Below are 24,932 nucleotides of genomic sequence, written 5' to 3'. Positions count from 1 at the left end.
AGGGTGTCTGAGGGATGCCTCAAAGTGGCCTACTACTGTGTTTGTACTATATTTATAACCAATTTCCTTCTTCCCCTTTTTTTTTTTTTTTTCAACAGAAAGACAAGGACAACAGCCCCGCCAGTCTTGTGGATATATACAGTGATTGGCTAAAGTGAGTGGTTATTATGCATGTTTGATTAAAATGTTGTTGGATTTTACTTCCTGTCACCATAATACCAAATAGAAATTAGGGGATAGTATAGATAACAGTCGAAACCTTGTAAATTCTAACTCTATCCATCTGTGTTATAAAGTTAGTCTGTGCGGATCCAACCATTCCGTGCCCTATTTGTAGCAGAGTGAAAAAGTCTGGAGTTGCGCTGTAAAAACAAATGAGCTCTTTTTTTCTGTCTCACCGTAGTTTTCACCGTAACTTTTTTGTTTTGAGAGAATATGGTACACAGGTTTACAGATTTGTGTGCCCCTGTACATGAAGGCGGTTTAGAACTATTGCCCTGCGTTTTTTACATTTGTAGTTAACATCTGTAGTTATTTGTAAATAACCACCCACCCCTCCCCCTCTTACAGATAGCTAAAAAGACCATTGATTTCAGTGGCAACTTACGAGTGTCAGAAATTGCTGTTTTCTTGCGGAACCCTAAAGGCTGGCTGTTCCAGAACATCTAAAATAAGCGAGGAAAAACGTCATTTCACATGCGTGTGCAATTTTTAAGCGTGACATGTTGGGTATCTATTTATTCGGAGTAACTTCATCTTTCACATTCTGCAAAAAATTGGGCTAACTTTAATGTCTTGGTGTCTTTTTTTTTTTTTTTTTTCCCCAAAAAAAGTGTTAGAAAAATTGCTGCGCAAATACCAAGCGAGATAAAAAGTTGCAACGAACGCCATTGTATTCTCTAGGGCAATGGTCATCAACCCTGTCCTCTGGACCCACTAACAGGCCAGGTTTTATGTATTACCTTTGGGAGATGCAGACTAGAATACTGCAATCACTGAGCAGCAAATGATATCACCTGTGATGTATTTCAGTTATCTTGCAAACCTGTTAGTGGGCCCTGAGGACACTATATAATGTTTTGGGGGTTCTATGTAATTTTCTAGCAAAAAAATTGTGAATTTTACATGTAGGAGAGAAATGTCAGAATTGGCCTGGATGGGAAGTGGTTAAGGGGGTAAATCCTTCTGGGGCTGAAGTGGTTAAAGAGGATCAATGTCTAAACACTCAAATATTCGCCATCCATCCTGTAATTATAATTTGATTATAGATCAGAAAATCTTACCTTTATCTTTATCCAGGGAACTTCGGAGCTATCCAGTGGCTAGTCTTAAAGGTGTCTTTCCAATATGCAATTTCTTAGGTACATGTATATTTTTTAACGTCTTTTCCACCCTTGCATTCAGATCCCCTGCTCCTAAGAAAAGGAAACTACTTGCTAATAACCTGCCCACTAAAAAGCCTGCTAAGGAATCCAGCAGTGAAGACAGTTCTAGTGAAGATGAAGAGCCACCTGCTAAAAAAACAAGTATGTTTTTATATAGAGAAATGGTAACAAATGCAAGTATGAATGAGTAGTATGTTCATTTAGAGATGAGGTGTAATTCCAGTGTATGTGTCCAGTTTGTTGACCATGATAAATGCAGGGTTTAGTTAGTTTCCTATCCTTCCAAATGTATTTATTTTTATTTTGATAAAATGTTTAAATGTTTGAAGTACTAGGACTAGGGGGGTGTGCAGTATGTAACTATGTAAAATATCTGCATATTGGAGAAAAAAAATTAGAGGCTATCACGTTTATCAGGCAATCGAGAATCAATCCTCCCAGTTCAAGCTGGCAGCTGCAGGTTGGTCTCTGTACTGAAAGTGTGTTATTATTATTATTATTATTATTATTATTATTATTATACAGTATTTATATAGCGCCAACAGTTTACGTAGCGCTTTACAACTTGAGGGTAGACAGTACAAATACAATACAATTTGATACAGTAGGAATCAGAGGGCCCTGCTCCTTAGAGCTTACAATCTAAGAGGGAAGGTCAAGAGATACAAGAGGTAATAACTGTGGGTGATGTGCTGATTGAGAAGATAAATGTACAGTTGTTAGGTGGGGGCCAGATAGGCTTCTCTGAAGAGATGAGTTTTCAGGGATCGTCTGAAAGTGGATAAAGTAGGAGAAAATCGGACGGATTGGGGTAGAGCATTCCAGAGGATGGGGGAGGCTCTGGAGAAGTCCTGAAGGCGAGCATGGGATGAGTTGACAAGGGAGTTTGAGAGCAGGAGATCTTGGGAGGAGCGAAGAGAACGATTAGGTTGGTATTTTGTGACTAGGTTAGAGATGTAGCTAGGGGCCAGGTTGTGGATGGCTTTGTAGGTTATAGTTAGTATCTTGAATTTAATTCGGTGACTGAGTGGCAGCCAATGGAGGGATTGGCAGAGGGGTGTAGCAGACGCTGAGCGGTTTGTGTGGTGGATGAGCCTGGCTGCAGCGTTCATGATGGACTGAAGTGGGGATAGCCTATTTAGAGGTAAACCAATGAGGAGGGAGTTGCAGTAGTCAAGGCGGGAGATGACCAGGGAGTGGATTAGAAGCTTTGTGGTGTCATTGGTTAGGAAGGGGCGTATCTTGGAGATGTTGCGAAGACAGAGGCGGCAAGCTTTGGATAGTGATAGAATGTGGGGTCGAAAGGTTAGTTCAGAGTCCAGGATTACACCTAGGACCTTGGCGTGGGGAGATGGGTTGATAGTTGAGCCGTTGATCTTGACAGGGAGATCAGGGGAAGTGGCACCTGAGGGAGGAAATATCATGAGCTCGGTTTTGGATAGGTTGAGTTTGAGAAAGTGATGTGACATCCAGGCTGATATGTCTGCTAATAAGTTGGTAATGCGTGAGGAGACAGATGGAGAGAGCTGGGGGGTGGAGAGATAGATTTGGGTGTCATCAGCGTAGAGATGATATTTAAAGCCGTGGGAGGCAATCAACTGACCCAAGGAGGTGGTGTAGATTGAGAAAAGGAGAGGTCCGAGAACAGAACCTTGGGGGACCCCAACGGAAAAAGGAAGAGGAGAGGAGGAAGTAGAGTTGTAAGTGACACTGAAGGAGCGGTGGGATAGGTAGGATGAGAACCAGCGAAGAGTACAGTCACAGTCAGTTATGCAGTGTGATCCCAACACAGACACTGTAGCGCATATATGCAGCCTCACAGACCCACTTCATTGAGGCCACAAAACAGTGGGATGTGCATGTATTTGATGGACATGGATTTACTAAATGTGATTTGTGTATTTTTTTTTTTTTTTTTTGCTTTGTTTTTATGTAGCTTATTATTATTATTATTATTATTATTATTATTATTATATTTTTTTTTTTTTTTTTTTTTTATCTAGTACCGGCAGCAGCCAAAAAGCCAGTGACTAAAGTGCCTCCACAAAAGAAAGCGGAAAGCAGCAGTGAAGATTCTGACTCTGAAGAGGAAACAAAGCCGCCTCCTGTAAGAAGCTTACCTTAATGAGCTGTTCCTGCATGGGACTAGGGGGTTTATATGCAGTCTTCTACCTCCTGCCCTCCTTTTTTTATTTATTTTTGAACTGGTAGTAGTAGGCAACTCACTCACACAGCAGCACAACACAAAATGCACTTTTTGTTGCCCCTGGCAGGAAAATATGAGTTATGAGTCCATTTTGGCCTTCATTGTGGTGCATTGGAAACCTATTCATAATAAATGAATTTCATTAACACACAGGGTTGATTTACTAAAACTAGATTACAAAGCCTGGTGCAGCTCTGCGTAGAAACCTTTTAGGTTTTTTTTTTTTTTTTTTTTTGTCAAAGCTTTATTGAACAAGCTGACTTTAGAAGCTGGCTACCATGCACAGTTGCACCAGATTTTTTTTTTTTTTCACACAAGTTTTAGTAAATCAATCCCAGTGTGTATCTTAACTGCTTGCCGACCAACTGCCGCAGTTTTACTGCGGAAAATTGGCACGGCTGGGCGAAACGTTACCTTGCTTCGCCTTTTGGCCACTAGGGGCGGGCGCCCGCAGCATGTGCCTGGAGCCGATGCGAGTGCCTGGTGGGCACAATGACCACCGGGCACCCGCGATCACTCAAAATCCCGGTTCTTTCAGGGGGGTAGAGACAGTGTGAACCTTTCTCTCGGTGCTCCCTGCACCAGCCAATCAAGACTGCTGAAAACTGCAAGCTAGAGAGAAGATACAGGCAAGGGACTTCACGGGTGTTGGAACGAAGAACAGTATTTTTACCTTTTTTAGTTCCGATTTAAGCTTTTATGAAACTTTGCTGAAGGATCTTCCAGGGGTTTACCTGTGTCATCAGTGGCACCAACAGTCTTTGAAGCTATGGCTGGGCACCAAAGCTTCAAATATCATACCATTGTGGAATTATTGATAAAAATAAGGGTATGGATTAACTTTTGACAGAGCATTTAAGTGGTATGAGGCTTCATCAGATTTAGAAAATCGAAAGTGCCTGAAGGCTGCATTTCTGGTATTAGAGATTTTACATCTGCCTCAAGTACTTATGTTTAATCTGCTTGTTTAGTAGCATTATTATACACTGGTATTGTGCACTTAAGCTGATTTAATTGTATCTGCACACAGAAAAAGACTACACCCCTGGCAAAAGTGGCAAATGTGAAAGCTCCACCTCAAAAGAAAGCGGCAAAAGATTCAAGTTCAGACTCCAGCAGTTCAGAAGATGAACCTCCCAAGAAAAAACAGGCCCTTCCTGCCAAGTCCCCTGTGGCAAAGTCCCCAGCACAGCCGTGTAAGAAGTGAATTTATTTATTTTTCCCTGCTCGTGTGACAGTACCTCCAAAACGGTTCCTTAACCCCTTTACTCCTGCCGACACAAGCACTGCAGTGGGGGCAGTGTTGGAATGTGAGGAGTTGGAATGCTGAGCAAGTTAAGAAAATGTTTGTGGGATTTAAGTACATTTTCATGTAACTGTGCTTTTAACGTGTTACCCTAAAAAAGAAAAAAAAAGTTTGTTCCCTTAAAGCATGAATAACAGCACAGTGCTTGCAGTGTTTATCATGTTTATGATTGTTGCTGAGCCCTAACACCGTGGTTAGTTTACGTGCCTCCGTCGTCGGCAGCTCTCCTCTGCTCTCCCCTCCTGCTGCTATCATAACTACAATAGAAACATGCCATCCCCTCTGTAAAATAACATTGTGCCCTAGTGTCTGTGTTGTATAAAAAAGCTGGCGATCCATACCTTTTTATATCAGAGCATCTCCCGGTGCTCACGTGACTCCTCGGCTCTCTCCTCCCCGGTTGAAGTCCGCAGGAGTTATCGGCCCCTTCCGCTGTAGCTGTCAGCCATGGAGAGGAGAGAGCAGAGGAGTCACGTGAGCGCCGGGAGACGCTCTGATAGAAGGTACTCTCTGCTGACGTCATGGATGTCAGTCCAGTCATCACGACAGTCCGGTTCCGCCAGGTGCCTGGACTGACACCTGTCTCAGCCGCTAAGAGCCTGAGCTGGCCACTCCGCCCCCTCCACAGCCCAGCGCTCAAGTGAGCGAGGAGGCAGAGCCGAGAGCTGTGACTGACAGTCTGCAGCTCTCTGCTCACGGAGCTCTGAAAACCAAGTGATCGGCGGTGTTCGATCGATTATGCTGCTGCGCTATGTCTGAATGGACACATGAAGCTGCGCTCGGGTGCCCTCATAGCAAGCTGCTTGCTGTAGGGGCACTCAACAGGAGGTAGGGGCCAGGCTGCTCTATACAAAATCACTGCACAGAGCAGGTATTTATAACATGTTTGTTTTAAAAAAAAATGACTTTAGTATCCCTTTCAGGACTATTTAATGCAAAGAATAATTTGCAGTTTTCAGTAGTCAGGAGTTGGCTGGTACCATAAAGGCAATAGACAGTGCACATATAGCATCACTACAAGTGATGTACTCTACATATATAGCTACATTTTTGTATTAATGTTTCAGAAAGTTATTTCATGGGGGTGGCTAATTCACTCTTTATTTATTTTTTTTTAACTTTATCTTTAAAATCTATTTTCTTTTTCAGCTACAGCAAAAATAACTCCAGCAGCAAAAATAACTCCAGCCTCAAAAACCCGGAAATCGGATACCAGTAGCAGTGAAGAGTCAGATGACAGCACACCGGCAAAGGTAAAATGGTGCTTGTGTCCTTTATCGCAATTTTTTTATTTTCTTTTTCCTCCTATCAATGAGCAATTTTGTATACGTAACAGGTCCACATGCATTGGCTCTCATTCTTCTATACACAAGATAAATTTCTAGCAAGTTTAGCACTTTTTGATTGCAAACATGATTGTATAATTTATTTGTGCTATACTGCTTTCATCCGTTTGGTCAATTTTGCGAAAGCGGCCAACAAGTGGTTTTAACTCCGATGTAACTACTGCAGAAGTGGCAGTATTGGTATGTATGCAAACTCCGGAAAATTTTTTTCTTATTTTAGAAGAGGTTTGGCAGCTACAGTTGCTTGATCACATATACCCAGTGAAGTGAACAGCATTAGATGATACACAGAGATGAAACAAATCTCCTTAAGTTTTACATGTATATCTGCTGTCTTCAGCTTTCTACACTCTTTAGAAAGTGCACATCTTGTTTCCTCATTCAGCAGTGGGAGGGGAGTCTGGTGGGCATGCACTGTGTGAGAGCTAATTTGGAGGAAAGGCACCCCCCCCCCCCTACAAAAGCAGAGGAACGAAGAAACTTGCAGGGCTGTTATCTGAATAGACAGGCTCTCTGCTAATCTTCCTCTAAGCTCCCTCCCTGACACAAATTTCCAGCTGCTTTTTTTTTTTTTCTCCTGTGTCGGCAAGCTTGTCAGAAGTTATGCTGATAAGAAGAACGGAGTAGCAGAAAGATACAGCACTTAAAACTTTGGAAAGAGAAGGAAACTCTACAGATATGTGCCCAGGTCAGATTTCATGAATGGAGTTTAGAACCACTTTAAAACTGAGTTCCACCCAGAAAAATTTTATATATTCACTGTCCTTTCATAGTATTAATAAACATTTGGGGGGGAAACATATTATTTTTTTTTTACTCACCAGAAAACACCCTGTTATGAAAGTGGCAGATTGGGAGCCACTACATGTCTGCGGGGCTCCACATCACTTCCTCCCTTGCCTGTGCGCCTGGAAAATGTGGAAAAATCATTTCCCAGGAGTCAGTGGGCAGTACTGTGAGCAAAAATCGCATTTCCCAACAAAAAATGATGTGATTTAAGGTGGTTGCCATAACAATGGGGCGGGACCTTCCTCCGTCGCTGCCCGTTATGGTAACTTTCTAAACAATCGGCGCTACAGCCGCCGCTGCATCGCGCATGCGGGAGATGAGAGGTGCACGCTTACCCCGACTTGCTGATGCCCCGACTTAGTTGGGGTAGGCGGAACACTTGGTGGGGGTGGATCAGCCACACCTCTTGACCTTTGAGGGACACGTCTGCTGACCTTTCGGGGTGGTCCCTATTACAATACCTGAGTCCTAACCTTGTTCTTCCAGGGTTACCCAGCATGCACCTCTCCATTGCAAATCCAGGAAGAGGTTGAGATTGGGCTTCACATGCCAACAATCCTCATGGCAATGGCCAGAAGAGGATTTTCTAAATGGTATAAAAAATATATAAAATTAAGATCCACTAGCAAACAGTTTTTATTGGGGTTATTAATGCAATATGTTGCATTCCTGTTTCAAAGTTGTCAGTACCTGGCTTGGAAAGTCATGTGAAGCAGTGATACAGGATAAATGATAAACAGTGCAGCGCTGGACATAAATTAATAATTATACCAACAAATTATAATAAAGAATGTTATTACAAAAAATGTAAATGGCAATGTGCTAATAAAATACTGTGAGCAATCAAAATATTCAAAAAAATTAACCATCAGTATAAGAAAACCAATTAGTGAAAACAATATAAGTGTTCATAGCACCTAAAATAAATTACAAAGAATGTTCTGATATAATAATAGTCCAAGAAAAGAAGATCCCAAAAAAAACTGTAGAGTGAAGAATGTGAACTCCAAAATCCAGTAATCCACTTGCGAGTGACGCCCACCATCAAAAGAAAAATGGAGGCTTACCAGAAAGCCTGCGACCGCCCTTATTCACGGGGGTCAAAACAGGCTTAGTAGATCATTTACTGTTTGTCTCACCTTTCTTCTCAGAGGGATTTCTCAAAGGGAAGGTCTCTACTCATCATAGGCACCTGGTGTTGACTTCTCTGTTCTATGTAGAACTACATGACAAACAGTAAAGTCTTCAAAGAGAAAGTTATACCCTTGCTGGACTGTACGCTGAGCGTACCATCCTGTCACCTGTTTTTCCTGAGTGCTTCTGGCCATCACCCATAAGCCATCGTGAAGGGAGGTCTGAGGAGCCATAGATCTTATCCTGGTAGGACATCTACGGTGATCTACTAAGCCTGTTTTGACCCCCGTAAATAAGGGCAGTCGCAGGCTTTCTGGTAAGCCTCCATTTTTCTCTTTTGGTGGTGGGCGTCACTCGCAAGTGGATTACTGGATTTTGGAGTTCACATTCTTCACTCTACAGTTTTTTTTTTTTTTGGGATCTTCTTTTCTTGGACTTTATTATTATATCAGAACATTCTTTGTAATTTATTTTAGGTGCTATGAACACTTATATTGTTTTCACTAATTGGTTTTCTTATACTGATGGTTAATTATTTTGATTGCTCACAGTATTTTATTAGCACATTGCCATTTACATTTTTTTGTAATAACATTCTTATCATTTGTTGGTATGATTATTAATTTATGTCCAGCGCTGCACTGTTTATTATTTATACTATCTTGCCTTGTATCTGGGTTATAGTGTTCAGCAGCAGGACTCCTATCACGGATATTTTGTTTTTATAATTACAATTTTATTCACTAATTGTTCACCTAGCGCAACTCTTTTTTATAGTGATACAGGATGCTAGGTCTATACTCCGTTTCCCAAGTATGAGGAAGGGACCAAGGAGACTCCTGATGTCTCCATTGATCGTACTGGCTACTCAAAAAATGCTGTCACATAGGAGTCTATCGGCACCTTTGATAGCAATAAAGTTGAGTGACGAAAAAAGTGTAAAAACACACACACAATGTGGTTTGTTTTTTTTTTTAAGCCCTCTTACACATGCATGTCTTTCTAGGGCCATAATTTATGGTCAAAGCCAAGTAGATGAACTATGAAGGCTTTTAAAGCATTTCCTATGGACAGTTTTGTTTTTTTCCAGTGTCACTCAGTGTTTTCAGTCTTGGATTATCAATCTTCATGCATTTTAGTATGTGTGCGAAAAATAAAAACATGACTGACAGCAAATTGTTAGTGCTAGAAATTGTTTGTTTTTAGCATTGATGCTTGGGCACATCACTAAGATAATGCAAAGAATAATGGTTAGGGCCAGGGCAAGCTGTCGGCATTCAGGTTTTGTAGATGTACCTGTAGAATTATTGTTATGAGATGAGCAAAACCTTTATTTTGGAGAAGTTTTTCGCCATTTAGTGAAGGGTGTGGTGTTTTTTTTTTGTTTTGTTTTGTTTTGTTTTGTTTTGTTTTGTTTTTTTTTTTTGTTTTTTTTTTTTTTTTGTGATTCTGCCAGTAACACACTTCATGTCGGATGACCACACTCACTCACTGTGCTGTCTTTTTGGAGGAGCAGCATTGTCCTAGGACAAGAAGCTTTATGATTACAGAATACATTCCACCTTTCATCAATCATGGGGAGAGGTTTTCTGTAGTTCAGAGGTAGCCTGGGCAGGGTGGATCACACTACTTATGATTAGACTGCATAGGACAGCACTGGATTTCCAGCAAGGTCAAAAGAGTAGATCTTAATCATACAGGGCAAGAAGTCGGAGACTTTGGTTTATATGCCTCTACCTTCACATAATTGGACACCGGGAAAAGCTTTGCTGGAACAACCCCAGTGCTCCCTCACATAAAACCCCTCTTGACTATGGAGAAGTTTTCTTAAAATGTTCTTTTTCTTCATTAAACCAACTGACACTTTTATTAAGATCCAACTGCTTATTCGTTGTCGCAGGGGTCATTACGTCTCTAGATTCGGGGGGCCCACGATGTACATCTTTGGAACCATACCCAGACCCAACAGCATCAAAGCTGACCTGCAAAGTTTGTTTAGGGCACAGGATCCTGCCTTTGGCACGCAATGAGTGTAGTTGGTCGCAGGCTGCTATTCAGGTCCAAATGTAGAAGACTGCTCTTGGGTTTATGTCCACCGTGAAGGGGGAATTTTGATCCCCTCTAGGGGGCCTACATCATGGATAAGATATAACAGAATTTCCCTGTATTTGTGACCGGATCCTTTTTTTGTATACATTATTTAGGTGTTATTCACTTTGCTGTGTTCCCCCTGTGTAAATGCCTAGTAGTTTGGTGGCAGGTAACCTCCTTAGGCCTCATTCACAATAGATTCTTTTTCAGCTGCTCCTAGGGGGTGTCGTGTGTGTGTGTGTGTGTGGTTTTTTTTTTTTTTTTTTCTTCTCTAAACGGCCTGGCATGTTAGTCTGTGTCAATGCACACACAAGCTTTTAGAGGCAGGAAAAAACCCACTGCCAGTGCATCCAGAAAACTTGTTTTAAAGCTAGGTACGTTTAGTGCTTGAGCATTTAATTTTAATGGCTTGACGCCTGTAAATGCACCTAAACGTGTCACACACTTTTAGCTTTTTGTTTTTCATCGGGTTTTTTTTTTTTTTTTCCAAAACACTGCTGCCGGGAGGTAAGGGTTCTAGGTTCTAGGAGAGTTGGAACTAAGGCCTAATCCTAAGGCCTCATATGCACACAGAACGCTTAGCTTTATAAATGTGGCAGGTTTTTCTCCCACAGCGTTGCTGCTTGGATGGTGACATATTTGAACTACAGTGTTACTCCCATATTACCACCACTTACAATGTTCTTTTTCTGTTTTTCCAAACACTTATAAGTATTATGTGCTTTAAATCAAACCAAAATTAAACATATATTATCCAATACATAAAGAGTCCTTCAAAAGTGCTGCAAAATACTTTATCAATTGTTGTGACTGACGTGCTCCTATGTTCCTTCAGTAATCATTTGTGACTTAGTGAGACACCTCCACCATTCAGATTGGCCACTCACCAGATGCTTATTTAAAGATGCGCCTTTGGTTCATTCAAGGGATAGCCACTCCACCTAAGTAACACTCCTCACCGGCTACACTTGGACTCTAGTGTTCCTCATATAAAAGCATAGGAACAAAAAACGATCATAGCGCAATATGTTTAAACTATTTATTTAAAATCCAAAGAGAGTATCCACTCACATTTAAAAGTGCCCTCGAGCCGGCACGAAGCTTATCCAGCAGTTATGGACGGGTGTTTGGCTGTTTGCATGGTCCGCCTAGTAGTACTGTGCGGCCTCCACATTTAGCTTGCGCTTCAAGCCTCGTTCCCGTTCGTGTCCGGTCACGTGATGCAAAAAAAATCTCCCAGCAGCCTCTACGCGTTTCGCATCATAGAATGTGTCATCAGGAAGCTGTGAAACGCGTAGAGGCTGCTGGGAGATTTTTTTTTGCATCACGTGACCGAACGGGAACGAGGCTTGAAGCGCAAGCTAAACGTGGTGGCCGCACAGTACTACTAGACGGACCATGCAAACAGCCAAACGCCCGTCCATAACTGCTGGATAAGCTTCGTGCCGGCTCGAGGGCACTTTTAAATGTGAGTGGATACTCTTTCTTTGGATTTTAAATAAATAGTTTAAACATATTGCGCTATGATCGTTTTTTGTCCCTATGCTTTTATATGAGGAACACTAGAGTCCAAGTGTAGCCGGTGAGGAGTGTTACTTAGGTGGAGTGGTTATCCCTTGAATGAACCAAAGGCGCATCTTTAAATAAGCATCTGGTGAGTGGCCAACCTGAATGGTGGAGGTGTCTCACTAAGTCACATATGATTACTGAAGGAACATAGGAGCACGTCAGTCACAACAATTGATAAAGGATTTTGCAGCACTTTTGAAGGACTCTTTATGTATTGGATAATATATGTTTAATTTTGGTTTGATTTAAAGCACATGATAATACTTACAATGTTCTTTTTCTGTTTTTCCAAACAATCACTTATAAGTGGTGGTAATATGGGAGTAGCGCCTTCACACACATTAATCAGCATTTCCAGCCCATCTCAATGAAGGGTCTTTTTTTGAATGCAGCAACTTTGACACATACACTTTTAAGGGACTTTTTTAAGGGTCTTGGAGGAAGTAGTGGTTTTGCGCCAGTGACACACACACACATTAACTTATATTTGAACTACAGTACCAGACCGCGAGATTGTGTTTCCAGCACGATACTATCACGCTGGTTCTCGGCGACAGGGTACTGTGCATGTCGCGCTGGCTCACTCATTGGGAAAGGAAAACTTTTTTTTTTTTTTTCCCTTTCGCCTTGAGTGACAGGCAGTGCTGACAGCTGTTTGGTATGAATCCTGAGGGGGAACGCCGCGCCAAATTTTAAATGAAAAAAATGGTGTGGGTTCCCCCCCAGGGGCATACCAGGCCCCTAGGTCTGGTATGGTTTGTAAGGGGAACCCCCTACGCCGGAAAATCGGCGTGGGGGTCCCCCCAAAATCCATACCAGACCCTTATCCGAGCACGCAGCCCGGTCGGTCAGGAAAGGGGGTGGGGACGAGTGAGCGCGCCCCTCTTCTGAGCCGTACCAGGCCGCATGCCCTCAACATGGGGGGGTGGGTGCCTTGCGGGAGGGGGGGGGCGCCCTGCGGGCCCCCTCACCCCAAAGCACTTTGTCCCCATGTTGATGAGGACAAGGGCCTCTTCCCGACAACCCTGGCCGTTGGTTGTCGGGGTCTGCGGGCGGGGGGGTTATTGGAATCCGGGAGCCCCCTTTAATAAGGGGGCCCCCAGATCCCATCCCCCACCCTATGTGAATGAGTGTCAATAAAAAAAAAAAAAAAACACAGTACACAGGTTTTAAGAGTCATTTATTAGGCAGCTACGGGGTCTTCTTCCGACTTCGGGGGGGGGGGTCTTCTTCCAACTTCTCCCGGTGTTCCGCCTCTTCTCCCAGGCCCCTCCGCTATCTTCTTCCAGCTCTTTTGCCAGCGGGGGCCCGGTCTGGGGGCCCCCTTATTAAAATGCGGTGAGATTGACACACTATCGCGGTCACCTACTGTATATGCACTTCTCATCATTTCTGCTGGGACCGCAAGAAGTATGTCTGCTGGTCTCTCGGCTGCCTGCTGTTCCATTGTTGCAGGACGTTAGTCAGCACCTGGGGCATTGCAACTTAATAACCATACACGTTAGGGCCTTCTCATTCCACATCTATTTTGTGAGTACCCCTCAGGGATTCCCTCACTTAGCAATGGTGAAACAAAGGCGCAGAGGAGCTGAGAAAAGATGGTCTATAAGAACTCCAGCAAAACACTCAGGGTGATGGCTGTTCCCTAGCACTGGCGCAAGGTCCCATATTGGCATAACCCCCTTCTTCTTATATTTTTAGTTCTCCCGTCATTCACGTAACAAGATGACCTGTCCAAGGCAGGTTTCACTGCAACTATGTCTGTCTGATTTTGCCCTTCTAGAATCTTCAATCTCCAGGGCCAAAAATCGCTCTTTACCTCTCCAGCACCGGAGTCTATTCTTAATTTTGACCCTGTAACTCCTAACCTCCTTCAAAGAAGATATTGCAGAAGGTGAGGTGTACACAGAAGAGGAATTTTCACCTCCTGTATTTTGAGGCACCAGTTGAGACTTGATGCCACATTCTTTCTACTGTGAGCTCACTTATTGGTGTGGTGCTTGCTAACCTTTGCCCAGCACCACGGGAATCTACTCAACCTAAACAAGCTCCTATGGGCACAAAAAGTCTAAAGAACTTTCCTTTGCACACACAAGTTAACTGCTTTGCATGAGGTTTAGCAAAATCCTAAAAAGGTTATTCAAGTTCTTTGCCAGATTACATTATATGGAAAAGGAATGTATCTGAAAGTTGGTCTTACCGTTTCTGTTCACAAAAAGCTTCTCACTATAGAGTTTGGTCGATGAATGCTTTGAAAGCTAACTTTGCTCTTGCTGCTCCTGCCGTACAACTGGCAATTGCAACTATGTCCGTTTTGTCAGACTGTTGCTTACTGTGCTCTGCTCATGAATGGAGAATATGGTCGTGTCTTTGAGTACCCTGTTATGCTGGAACAATTGCAGTTCATGCCTTTAGCACAGCTTTTTTGTGTTAATGCCCTGGAGAATGCACTTTGCCAGTTCTCTAGGGTGGCACTGCTCTCTGCATATTTGCAGAATTTTGTGGTTAAAGGCTGGGTCTGCTGAAGCTGCTTTCAAAAAAGCACCTTTACTGATATGGTAAACACCTGGGAAATGTATCAATTAAGGTACCGGGGTGTGGGGGGGTACGTTTGCCCCACAAACAGCTTTAGCCTGCTACAGCTACTACCTTTTCTCTCAAAGGATCAAAGGCAGATCCATCGTTTGTTGCAAGCCTTGGGACCTGTCAGAGGTCAGACATCCCAGACCTCTGGGTTCAGTCTGTCATTTCCGTTAGAAAGAAATTATAATTTTGTAGCCATCTCCACGCCTTTATTCAATGTACATGTGTCTGCATGATCTGTTATCGCTTCTCTCAGATCGGTGGACTTTCAAGATGCCTGTCCTCACAATCCCATGTTTTCCATACACCATCGCTTTTTACATTTTTGCTCTGGAAGATCAACATTTTCAATTTTTTGCTTTGCCGTTCGGGTTCTCCACTACACCAGGAGTCCTCATTAAAGTGCTTGCTCTACTCCTGGCCCTGCTAAGATCTCAGGGCATCCCTATCATGGAGTACCTAGACAACCTACCTCATATTGCTCAACCAGGGTCCTGTCCTTCAACATTCAAAAGACAAGGCCGTCCCTTCAAACTTTCGGATGACTGATCAACTTCTGGAACTCTGCCCTCCACCCCATTGTCTGAAGTTTTGGGGGCTAATTTTGGACACGATCCAGGCCAAAAATTTTCTTCACCAGGAAAAAAAGGTTGCCTCTCTGTTCTCTTAGGTCTAACTGTTGGACTCTCAGGTCAAACAGGCACCCCTCAACTCTTCTGTTTGAGGGTTCTGGGCCTCATGGTGGTCTCCTTTTTTTGAGGTGGTTCCCTTTTGCTCTGTTCCAAACAAAACCTTTTTAGCAAACCTGATCCTCTTCATGGTGCAGAACCACAATACAACTCTGTCTACTTCCCAGAAGTGGAAAATTGGCAAGGGGACTTTAATTAAAAAATCCCTGGAATTAGGGGAGTTGTCCCTCCACCCTGAGATCTTACTGATGATTGTCACCAAAGGAGATCACCAGATGTGGATATCACAGGCTACAGAGCCAACAAAAAACTGGAAATGTTTATAACCAGGTCCAGGTATCCTTCGCATTCAGACTGGGGTATGCATTCCCTCCAGTGAAGATTCTTCCTTGACTGCTTCACAAGATGGAGTTAGACTAGATTCTGGTCATCCTTGTCGTTCCAAATTGGCCCAGGAGAACTTGATGTACAGACTCCTGGTGGACAGGCCTCCACACAGGCGAGACCTCCTGTCATACGGCCCTCTGTTCCACCTATTTGAAACCCAGATTCTAAAGAATAGGGTCATTGCTGAACCTCTTTCACACCTTGCTCAAGGTGGGAAAATCTACCGCTTATCGTATCTACTGTTGCATCTCGATGGCCTACTTTTGGTCGGGGCAAGAGCAGGCATCTCAACCCCAGAAATATTCTATTTTTTCAGAAACTGGCCTTCCTCCAGCTTTATCTGGCTCTTGGTACTCAAACAGAACAGATTTCTGCTTTGTCCATTCTATTCCAGAAACCTTTGGCTATGCATTCTCTTGTCCAAGACCTTTTTGTGTAAGCAGTTCGTGTGTTGATCCCCTGTTCTGACTTCCTGTCTCCCTGGGATCTGAATCTGGTACTTAACGGTTGTTTAAAAACCTCCCTTACCATTTATCCCATTGGAGGATCTTGGGTTTAAGGTGGCCTTTTCAGTGTTTTTTGCCTCCATCAGGTGTATCTTTTGAGTTGGTGGCTTCTTCTTGTAAAAATCCTTTTCTTACCTTGCATGGGGACAAGGTGATCCTGAAATCCAAACCCTCTTTCTTCCACTAGGTGGTAGTTTCACCTTGGTGAGAATATCGTCGTCTCCCCCCCCCCCCCCCCCCCCTTGTATGCTTTCCCAAAACACATCAATGAAATTTCACTGCACTGCCTGTATGTGGTCAGAACAGTTGGTCTACCTTTGCTTGTAGCATCTTCCTTCAGTCTGTCCTCCCTAAAGTCCCTAAAAAGGGATCATCCTACTTTCTTTTACCATTGCTAGGTGGCTCAGGCAGCTCATTTCCAGAGCTTATGCCTTCAAGGAACAGGTTCCTTCCTTCCCCGTCAGTGTTTTTTTTCACCAGATCTGGTGGTGTTTTTTTGGGCTTCCCAGTATCGAGCATCAGTTTCACAGCATTGCAAGATTGCCACCTGGTCTTCTGATAATACATTCTCAACGTTTTTACTGGATGGATCTTCAGGCCTCTGCTAATGCAAATTTCTGACTTCAAGTGGTGGTTATACTATTGTGGGTACATTTAACCTTTTTGTTTTTGTGGGCCTGTTTGTGATGTTGCTGCCTTGTTTATTACTTGGGTTCATTCCATTGTCTGTGACTTGCTGTGTACTGTATGGTTAAGATAATAATAGGAAATTTGATTTACCACTAAATTTACGTATCTTAGAGTACAGTACAGGACACAAGTTCCACCCCTTTTTGCTAGCTAAATCGCTTGAGTGGTATGCAGTGGGTGAAGTTATAAGGGTGCACTTGGGGCTGTTATGTCCTCTAAGATAAGGGATTTACTGGTAAGTCACAATTCCCATTTCTTGCACTTAAGAACATGCATAAATGTGGTCTGCATTTAGTTCGGTGTTTAAAAAAAAAAAAAAATGCTTGTGTGCCTATAAAACGCATTTTATTTTTTTTTTTTAGGCAGCCGTGTGCAAGAAGACTTAAAACTTTACTGAGAGACATTAATGGGACTGCCCTAGATTTAATACTGAGTGACTAACTTGAAACAAGCATTGGAGATTAGGAGTGAATTTAGCACTACTGAATGTGTTGCTTTTCCAGATTTATGTCTCAAGGCATTAACAATTAGCTTAAACTTAAAAGGCCACCAGTTAACATTTTCAGAAGCAAAGGTCATAATCAGTACATGTATATTTCAGTACAAGTTTACTGTAACCATTGTATGGCTTAAGAAAAATTTAACTTGTTTAAAATTATTTTGCAGTCTATTATAAAAACTCCTCCTGCCAAAGCTGCTGCTGCTCCCGCAGTGAAATCCCCTGCAGTGTCCAAACCTGCAGTGAAGAAGGTGGCAGGCAGCAAGGAAGAAGGCTCCAGCAGTGATGACTCTTCAGACAGTTCTGAGGATGAGAAACCTGCAGCAAAACCTAAACCAAAGCCAGGTGAGAAATGATGGCCTATGACTGTTTAGATGTCAAATAGTCAAAGCAAAAAATACACACACACGCAGATAACCTTTGGAATATATATATATATATATATATATATATATATATATATATATATATATATATATATATATATATATATATATATATATATATATATATATATATATTATATATAATTTTTTTTTTTTTTTTTCAAATGTTATCTGTTGAACAGGAAGCTACTCTGCGGTTTATTTGGTACAATACTGTTCAGGGCTTTTGAGCTAAGCTGAAATCTGGGGTATAAGAAAACTCCCTCCTCCTCACTGCAAGGGTTAACTACTCATTTTTCCTAGAAGATGATGAAGGCCATATAATTTCTTGCTACCCCTACAACCAACGCGCTCTTACATCCTAGGTTGTGGGTTGATCCTCTGCATCTTCATATCCAATGTGGGACAGCTGGTGCTACATTGTGCATGATGACATAAGAGCTGCGACTGACTGGGCAGTGAAGATTAGTGGCTTCAGTGGATTGGTCTTGGAGCACAAAAAGTCTTTGTGGGAATAAAGTATATCACTTTATTCATTACCCCCCCCCCTCCCCCCACACAAAATAAGCTGTAAACCTTATAGGTATGTGATTCTCCTGTCCAGCATGGAAACCACTTATTGCTGTGTAACAATTTTTTGTAGGTGCATACAGTGCTGTACCTCCGCCTGCATTCCACAAGAAAGTAGCCACTCCAAAGGCTACTCCCAAGGCAAAAGCTAAAAATGCAGAAGGCAGCAGTGATTCCTCAGATAGTGAGGAGGAACAGTCAGCAAAAAAAGGTATTTTCTTTGTCCCATGGATTTATTCAGTTACCTGTCTGTTTCATTGGGTTGCTGCACACCCATATAATGAATAACACATTTTTTGATTGGCTGGCAAAACTTACTGCCTACAGGTGGCAGGCACATTGTGTGTTGACTAGTATTGTCTAAATCATTGCAAACGTTCTTCCTTTCTTTCTTATTGTATTCTCTGTACTCTGTTTTTCTATTTGTAGCCAAGGTCACTCCAGGAAAGGCCCCTGCATCATCTAAACCTGTGGCAAATAAAGCCAAAGCGGAGTCCAGTGATTCAGACTCGAGTGATGATGAAGATGAGAAGGCCGCTAAACCAGGAGTGAAAACACCGGCTGGCAAGACTACTACAGCGAAAAAAACTGTACCTGCTAAGGGTGCTGTTAAATCTGTGCAAGCAAAAAAGGATTCCAGCTCTTCTGACAGCTCTGGTGAGTGGGTACATGTGTGGCATCAGATTCAAAGTATCTCATCACATTGTTAAACAAATGGTGCTGATGTTACGCAAAAACTGAACTAACTAAGCAACACAACACTGTGGAAACCGTTTGTCAAGCTGTTCACAACTTGCAGTTTAGACTAAATTCTCAGAAATTTAGCTGTAAAATGTTTTGCAGCTTATGCCTAAAACCATAAATCATGTCGGTAAACAGCTTGTCTGTACTGAGCCCAATGAAGAATTTGTAATGTGTGCTGGATTTTACCAGGTATAGGTCAAGTTGCTGCTGTGTACAGGTCCTCTTACATGTATGTGGCAAAAAGTTTGGCATTAAACTTCAGTATCTACACACCTAAGACTTTTTCATAAAGCGAACACAGAATGTAAACGCGTAACTTTTTTTTTTTTTTTTTTTTATACCCAGACTCAAGTGATGATGAAGAGGTGAAAAAGGCCCCGACTAAGCCCACAGCAAAAACGCCGCCAGCAAAACCTGCTGCCAAAGAGACACCATCCAAAACTCCCACACCGGCACCAGCCAAAGCTGCTGCTGCCAAAAAAGATGCCAGTAGTTCTGACAGTTCCGGTAAGATGGTAATTTTTTATTTTTTTTGTTTCCTTAGGGGAGGGGGGGGGGGGGGGGCGCGCGCGCAAGACTTAAGCATAAGTTTTTTTTTAAGCCCGGGTTCACACTATAGCGAACAGACATCGCATGTGATTCGCACCCACACTGCGGGGCCGATCACGTGCAATGCAAGTTCAGCCATACTGTTGTATGGCTGAACTTGCATTGGATTTGCACAAAAAAGGTACAGGGACCTTTTTTTATTTATTTGTATTTTTTTTCCCCTGCGCTGAAATCGGATCGCATGGGTGTTCTCACCTATGCGATCCGAATCCACAGTTCGCTCTGTGATCTGCTCTGGGGGTTGTCATTACATTGACACCCGTAGCGGTTCATAGAGAGCAGTGTAAACTGCCTGTGGGAGAGATGCGAGAACCAGCGCTGGTTTCTGCATTGCTACAGTGTGAACCTAGGCTAAAGATCATTCTACTTGGGCCCTCCCCCTTTTTTGAAAAAAAAATTGTTGAAATTGGACTTTTTAGCTAGAAAATTCTTTTAAACCCCCCAAACATTTATATTTTTTTCTGAAAGTGGAGGCCCTTTAGTAAAATGATAGCAGTTGAAATTTTGTTTGTTGTGCGATAATTTGCACAAGTCATACTTATCACACATTTTTAGGAAACAATACATTAAAATGAATTTGTGTACACGAAACACAATATAAACCTTTTTATTGTATTGTAAAAGCTGTGGGCTTGAGTCGGGCCCCTGGCTTCTTACATTGTATAATGTATTCCTCAAAATCTGCACTTCATATGAGAGATGTGTTCTTTACTTGTTTGGAATGTTTCTTGCAGGGTTTGCCTAATCTGATCTAGCATTAACTCTGGCAGCTGTGATCAAAGGTTTGGCATTCTAGCTTTTGGGCCCTATTCACACCTAGCTTTTTTTGAAACGCGCATTTTGTCCTGTGACGTTTATTGGTCCTATGTGTGACAAAGTAGCTCATGGAGCATTTTCTAGTTTTTACTTTTTTTTTTTTTTTTTTTTTGCTGTTTGTCACACTTTCTTCCTGCGTTCAATTGTTAATGGCACCCTAAGCGTGATGTGCAGAATCTTGCGTTTCTGCTCGCACCCTCAGAACACGCAGATGTAGTGCTGTGGTGGTTATATGAAAAAAAAAGTTTCTATTCTCCATGCAGACTCCAGTGATGATGAAGAGGAGAAAAAGACTCCAGCTAAACCAGCAGTGAAAACTCCACCTTCAAAGCCTGTTGCAAAAGCAGCCCCTGCCACCAAAAAGGGCAGCAGCTCTGACAGTTCTGGTATGTTGGCATTAAATCAAGAATGACAGAATCCTTTTATTTATACTAGCCTATCCTGTGCAAAGCCAAGATCATGATTGTCAGAATTGAATCTGGCTCCCTAACAAAAAGCTGCCATCACACAGTGGTTAAAAGGTGACTGCGTGAGAATCTTGAGAGTCTGGCAGTGTTAATTTTGTCGACTAAATTTAATACTATTTTAGCCAACTAAAATACAACTAAAACAATTAAGATGACTAAAATGGCATTTTAGTCAAGAGTAGGACTAAAACTAAATTGAAATTTGACGTCAAAATTACCTGTAGTGCATGTTCAAACCCTAAAACCATAACCTATTCGATTTTTCATTCCAGCAGTATATAATGAGTTTTGGAAATTTGTAGAGAAATGCCATAATAATGCATTACAATTTAACTACACCCATTCGATTTTGGTCGACTGAAATGTACTGGAGATGTTAGTCGACGAACAATTGCAGAACACTAAAATGGGACTAAAACTAAATCGAAATTTGCTGACAAAATAACTGCAGTGTGTAATGTTTAACCACTTCACCTCCGAAAGATTTACCCACCTGCATGACAGGCCATTTTTTGCTATACGGCACTGCGTTACTTTAACTGACAATTGCACGGTCATGTGACACTGTACCCAAATAAAACTTGTGGTTCCTCCTCCCCCCCCACCCCCCCCACAAATAGAGATTTATTTTGGTGGTATTTGATCGCCTCTGGTGGTCGTTCTTTGATTTGGTTTGCGGAAAACTATAGCAGCTACAAGCTGATGGGATTTTTTTTTTTTCCAAATTTTACTAGTAATGGCAGCGATCAGCGACTTTATAGCGCAAATGTGATATTGCGGCGGACAAATCAGACACCTGACACTTTCTTTTTCATACATCATGGGACACAGAGTCGGGCTAATATTCATTACCTGCTGGGTTATACTCCATTAGGTGAATGAACACTGGTAGCCCAAAGGTCTTCAGACAGGAAGTGATCCCCTATATAACCCCTCCCATACAGGAAGTACTTTAGCTTTTTATCAGTTTCTGCAAGGTGGATGGCACGGTTTGTTTGAGCTCTCTGAGCTCCAGGTCTCTAGTCTCAGACTGTTCTAAAAATGAATCAAGGGATTGACCAATCGGATCCATTTGAGACAGCCTTGCAAAGAAGACTCGAGATCCTGCAAGGTTTTGCCTGTAACGTGGCCTCCGGGCGCTGGACCCTGCGGAGTGGAAATCCTGAACACTACAGCGCTAAGGCATTTCCTGCAGGGTGCTGTACAGGTCCAAGGGAGTGGACCCTAAACATGAAAGGTACCCAGCCCTTGAAGGTCCAAGTGACAGGAACCCGCTGTGAAGGGTGAAGATTGGGCCCTTAGATTCGAAGTGGCCCTGCGCCTAGACGGGTAAGTGAAACCCCTTTATTTTATTATTGTGGGGTATCCCAGTGATAGTAACAATCAGTCAAGCAGCTAAAGGCTGAACACCTGTGTGCGGTGACCATACAGGGGAGTTCTGGGCTAGCTGTGGGTGTTTGCAAAGTGTACCTTTTTGCTTGTCTGGCTGTTTTTGTTTTTTTTTTACCTGTATGGTGGCGCACAGCGGTGCGCCATTTCGTCTTTGTTCCCCATGGCACACGTGCGCTTGCAAGAGCGCCACTGGGCTAAAGAGTTTGGCGGCCATGGTGCACACGGCTTCGCCGCACATGCATCGTGGCCTTTATCTGGGCGAACGTAGATTTGCGTTGTACACTAATACAATCACGCCCGCTCGCCAGCACCATGTACATGCATGCGCACATGCATAGAATGTTCCGGCGCACACCCAGCTTATTTAAGCTGTACAGGCCAAGCATGTGGTGCTTCAAGAAAGGCAGCTCTGGGACACAGAGCAGGCTCTGAACAGACACTTGCAGTGGTTCATTTTTCCTTACCCGGGTCACGTAAGTCACCAGGTGTTGCTTGGCAGGCTAAAGTTGCTTAGCAGAATTGTTGCATAGGGGCTTAGTGAGCCCTATTAAAGGGTCTCCCTTCTGAGGTGTATTAACTACACCCAAGTACTCTTTGTTTGCGGCATTGAACGTCTTACAAAAAGAGTGGGACTAACACCATAGGGAAGGGCACACCTATGTCATCAGTAGTTCCTAGGGTTGTCCCGATACTAGTATCGGTATCGGGACCGATACCGAGCATTTGTGCGAGTACTTGTACTCGCACAAATGCCCCCGATGCCAGATCTGATACCTGGAACTGGAAGTCGGCGGGCGGAGAGGAGATTGGTCTGGTAGCAGTGGAACACGAGGGTAAGCTTGCCGGGGCAGGGATGCAGGGCGCCGCTGCATATTTCGGAGCCGTCACATTCGGTATAGGAAGTGACATTCCGTTTCTCCGGAGGGTAAACATCGCGATGCCCATCTTGGTACACCCTGCACTCGGCTGCAGTAAGCCAGCAGCGGACATCTTGTTACACCCAGCCCATATAGTTCAGGCTGGGTGTAACAAGATGTCCGCTGCTGGCTTACTGCAGCCAAGTGCAAGGTGTACCAATATGGGAATTGCAGCATACTTACTAGATGTTAAATGATATGACTGATGAGAAGCAAGGAAGGATTTTGCAATGCTATATGCCATTGTATGCCATCATTCATGTAATTTATTATGCAATTGCCAATCAGTGCTGCATTTCAGTGCCCATTAGTGCCTGCCCATAAGTGCCGCCTACAAGTGCTGCCAATCGGTGCCCATAAGTGCTGCCTATAAGTGCTATCAGTGCCATCTATCAGTGCCATATATCTGTAGGGGCCCATCTATAAGTGCCGCCTATCAGTGCTATCTATCAGTGCCCATCAGTCAGTGCCACCTATTTAGGTTGCACAGACTTTCCCACTACACCCCCTGTTGGGACAGGCAGTGTATGCTGATTGGAAACATCCTGACAGGACTTTTTTGCCTCCTACAAGGTTTTCCCTTTTATATCCCATGGATGAAAAGTTTGTTAAAAAATGGAGCATGCCAGCCGTAGATGCAGCAGTCTCTTCCTTTAAACAAGAACTTAACTTGTCTGGTAGATTGAAAGACCCTGTTGACAAGAAATTGGAGTTATTATTAAAGGCTTCCTTTTTCTTTGGCCAGTTCAGCTATTCAGCCAGCTGTTGCAGCAATTGGTATTTGCCAGTCCGTAAAGGATCAGGTCAAACGGCTGGATAGGCCTAACCAGGAGAATGATCTGCCTGAAAGTAAGACCGATAATCCTCGAGCGCTGTGTTTTGCTGTTGATGCTTTCAAGGATTCAATACAGCATGTTTCTCTTGTGTGTACAAACTTCAGACTTTTATGGCTTAAGAACTGGTCAGCCGAGCTTCCTTGTAAAGTTATTGGCAGGTTTCCTGTTTCATGGGGAAAGTTTATTCGATGATCATTTGGACAAATATATCTAAAAGATTTCTGGAGGGAAGAGTTCTCTACTTCCTGTGAAGAAAAGCGGCAAACGTCCCTTGTTTTAAAAACCCAGGGACTGCTTCCTCAAATGTCTCAGCGTCAGGGCGGTTTTGCCGCCAACAGGACGCCAGGGCCAGAAAAGGCACTGGGTCCAAAATTCTTCTAAACCCAGCACCAAGCCATCCTTTTGAGGGGACACCCCCACTCCATTGGGTGGGGGAAGGCTGCTGCACATTGCAGACATTTGGAAAACAACAATTCAGGACGAGTGGTTCACCTCAATTATATCTCGCGGTTACAAGCTGAAGTTACGTGGGTTCCCCCTCAGTAGTTTCAACGATCCAGCGTTCCCTCGGATCCTCAAAAAAAAAACCTTCTTGCTTCAGGCACTACATCATCTAGTACATCAAGGAGTGATTGTAGAGGTTCCTGTATTCGAAAGGGGCACAAGGGTTTTACTCAAACCTGTTTACCTTCAGAAACCAAACGGGGACACAAGGCCCATTTTGGACCTAAGGTCCCTGAACAGGTATCTATTGATACAGTCTTTTCGAATGGAGTCTGTCCGCTCAGTAGTAACCTCACTCCAGAGGGGAGACTTTTTAGCCTTCATCGATATAAAGGGCGTGTACTTAGACGTACCTATCTTTGTGCCTAATTAGAGGTTCCTACATTTTGCAGTAGAGGAACGTCATTTTCAGTTTGTGGCTCTACACTTCGGGCTTGCTACAGCTCCCCGGGTGTTCACAAAGGTCCTAGCACCAGTACTGGGTCTTTTAAGCGCCCAAGGGATCCTGGTG

At 43.1% G+C, this 24,932-nt stretch overlaps 1 protein-coding gene across 1 annotated transcript in view; it reads left to right on the top strand.

Annotated features, from left to right (window-relative positions):
- Nucleotides 1-24,932, top strand: part of NOLC1 (nucleolar and coiled-body phosphoprotein 1) — a 52,769-nt gene that overhangs the window by 9,804 nt on the left and 18,033 nt on the right. Inside the window, exons 2-11 of the mRNA XM_073596627.1 lie at nucleotides 99-154; nucleotides 1,405-1,526; nucleotides 3,389-3,492; nucleotides 4,622-4,787; nucleotides 6,047-6,150; nucleotides 17,348-17,525; nucleotides 18,210-18,347; nucleotides 18,566-18,793; nucleotides 19,226-19,387; nucleotides 20,569-20,691. Of these exons, the coding sequence (XP_073452728.1) occupies nucleotides 99-154; nucleotides 1,405-1,526; nucleotides 3,389-3,492; nucleotides 4,622-4,787; nucleotides 6,047-6,150; nucleotides 17,348-17,525; nucleotides 18,210-18,347; nucleotides 18,566-18,793; nucleotides 19,226-19,387; nucleotides 20,569-20,691 (1,381 nt within the window). The remainder of the gene's footprint in view (nucleotides 1-98; nucleotides 155-1,404; nucleotides 1,527-3,388; nucleotides 3,493-4,621; nucleotides 4,788-6,046; nucleotides 6,151-17,347; nucleotides 17,526-18,209; nucleotides 18,348-18,565; nucleotides 18,794-19,225; nucleotides 19,388-20,568; nucleotides 20,692-24,932) is intronic.

The sequence above is a fragment of the Aquarana catesbeiana genome, linkage group LG08 (assembly GCF_042186555.1).
Source record: "Aquarana catesbeiana isolate 2022-GZ linkage group LG08, ASM4218655v1, whole genome shotgun sequence".
Classification (NCBI taxonomy): domain Eukaryota; kingdom Metazoa; phylum Chordata; class Amphibia; order Anura; family Ranidae; genus Aquarana; species Aquarana catesbeiana.
The sequence above is the reverse complement of the archived record's forward strand: the minus strand, read 5'-3'. Positions and strand labels throughout refer to the sequence as shown.